The following is a 1,926-nucleotide window of genomic DNA, read 5'->3' on the forward strand; positions in this document are numbered from 1 at the left end:
TTACAAACAAATGATATTTGCATCTGGATCGTGTTATAGTTACACCGAGGAGTGAATGGAAAAGGACAAGTAGAGCAGCACCGGCGGTTGTAGTTGAGTTTGTTCTTTCTAATCCCAAGATGACGATCCCCTTAAAATTTGTTTCTTTCATTATAGATTTTACTACTTTCTTCTTTTTGACACCACCAAACATGTTTATTTTTATTGTTATTCTTCTGAACTGGATAAAAGACAAGAAACTTCCACAAGTTGACCAACTTATCGCCTGTATCAGTGTATGTAACATAGTGGAGGAACTTACCAAGTCTATATTGCTTCTAAATTTCATTTATAATAGTCCAATAATCAAAATGATTTACTTTGCTTTATTTTCTTTTGCCATGTCCTGCAATGTCTGGTTCTCCACCTTCCTCTGTGTTTACTTCTGTCTGAAGATTGTGAATGTGAAGAATACATTATACATTTGTCTGCAGAGGAACTTTCAGAAGGTTTTCCCCTGGCTTTTCATGTCAGCTATACTGGGGTCTGTACTTGTGAGTTTCCTATTTATTCTTAACATGACGGAAGAAAATTCTTCAAATTTAGGACTAAACATCTCTGCCATAAATATGCAAAATAACTCTTCATTTACAGATATTAAAGAGAAGGATATTTTATATTTTATGATTCTGTCCTGGACTGCAACTATGATCCTCTCCATCTCAGCCTCAGTTATCGTCACTTCTCTATTCAAACATATGAATCAGGTGCAACAAAACTTTGGTGGTTTCAGAAGTCCCAACATGAAGATCCATGTCCAAGTCTTGAGGACAGTGATATCTTTTCTTTTTAGTTATATCTTTATTTTTTCAGCTCTGACAGTAAATCTCACATCACGTGGTATCACATGGAATTATTTGCTGTTTCTAATCTATGATATAAGTAAAGGGGTCGTCAGCTGGAGTTTAATCAAAGGAAATCGGAATCTGGATAAGGCTCTAAGGAACATCTTTAGTAAATTACATTGTACGAATACATCTAATAATGTGGGATAAATGTATGTTGGGATAAATGTAACAATGGTTAACATGATGGGCTTGATTCGTTAACCATTATGGGTGTTAACTAAATGAGTTAACCCGCTTTCATTCATGTAAACCAGTTCTACATCTGTATATCTTCCTTGTATTCATGCTTAATTGAGTTTATCCAGGTATTTAAAACATAAGTAAACTTTTGAAGATTTTTTTTTTTTTAATTCACAAATCAATAGTGCAGGTAATATTAGTAAACTTTGCTATATTCTTTATTAAAGGAAATTTACCATTTGTTTTTATGCATTCTGAACCAAACAAATTTTGAGAATGCTGTCACTACACTGATACTGAAACATATCGGGGCATATTTACTTACCCGGTCCATTTGCGATCCAGTGGCGCGTTCTCTGCGCTGGATTCGGGTCCGGCCGGGATTTATTAAGGTAGTTCCTCCGCCGTCCACCAGGTAGCACTGCTGCGCTGAAAAGCATCGGAAGCATTGGAGTTCACCGAGCCGGGATGAGTGAAGGTAAGTGCAAGCTCCGCGACAGATTTTTTGTTTTAAATGCGGCGGTTTTTCCGAATCCGTCGGGTTTTCGTTCAGCCACGCCCCCCGATTTCCGTCACGTGCATGCCAGCGCCGATGCGCCACAATCCGATCACCAAAATCCCGGGGCAATTCAGGGGAAATCGGCGCAAATCGGAAATATTCGGGTAACACGTCAGGAAAACGCGAATCGGGCCCTTAGTAAATAACCCCCATCTTGTTCAATCCCTGAACCGAGTGGTTTTTCTCAAAAGACAATTATAAAATTCTGGACCTTGGGACAACTGCCTGAAGAGCTGCCTGAACTGTCCAGAAAGGACTAATTTAGCTGAGCTGGGGGTTGTTGCAACGATTGATTACTTC

At 38.7% G+C, this 1,926-nt stretch overlaps 1 protein-coding gene across 1 annotated transcript; it reads left to right on the forward strand.

The window, feature by feature from the left end:
• The first annotated feature begins 350 nt into the window (after positions 1–350).
• On the forward strand, positions 351–1,034 carry LOC140112401 (taste receptor type 2 member 10-like). The gene has a single exon (XM_072132485.1). The coding sequence runs from the start codon at positions 351–353 to the stop codon at positions 1,032–1,034; it is 684 nt and encodes a 227-aa protein (XP_071988586.1).
• The last annotated feature ends 892 nt before the right edge of the window (positions 1,035–1,926 follow it).

This window comes from Engystomops pustulosus, unplaced genomic scaffold (genome assembly GCF_040894005.1).
Source record: "Engystomops pustulosus unplaced genomic scaffold, aEngPut4.maternal MAT_SCAFFOLD_754, whole genome shotgun sequence".
Taxonomy (NCBI): domain Eukaryota; kingdom Metazoa; phylum Chordata; class Amphibia; order Anura; family Leptodactylidae; genus Engystomops; species Engystomops pustulosus.

Coding starts and splice junctions, on each gene's coding strand:
- LOC140112401 (XM_072132485.1), top strand. CDS start 351: ATGATTTACTTTGCTTTATTTTCTTTTGCCATGTCCTGCAATGTCTGG.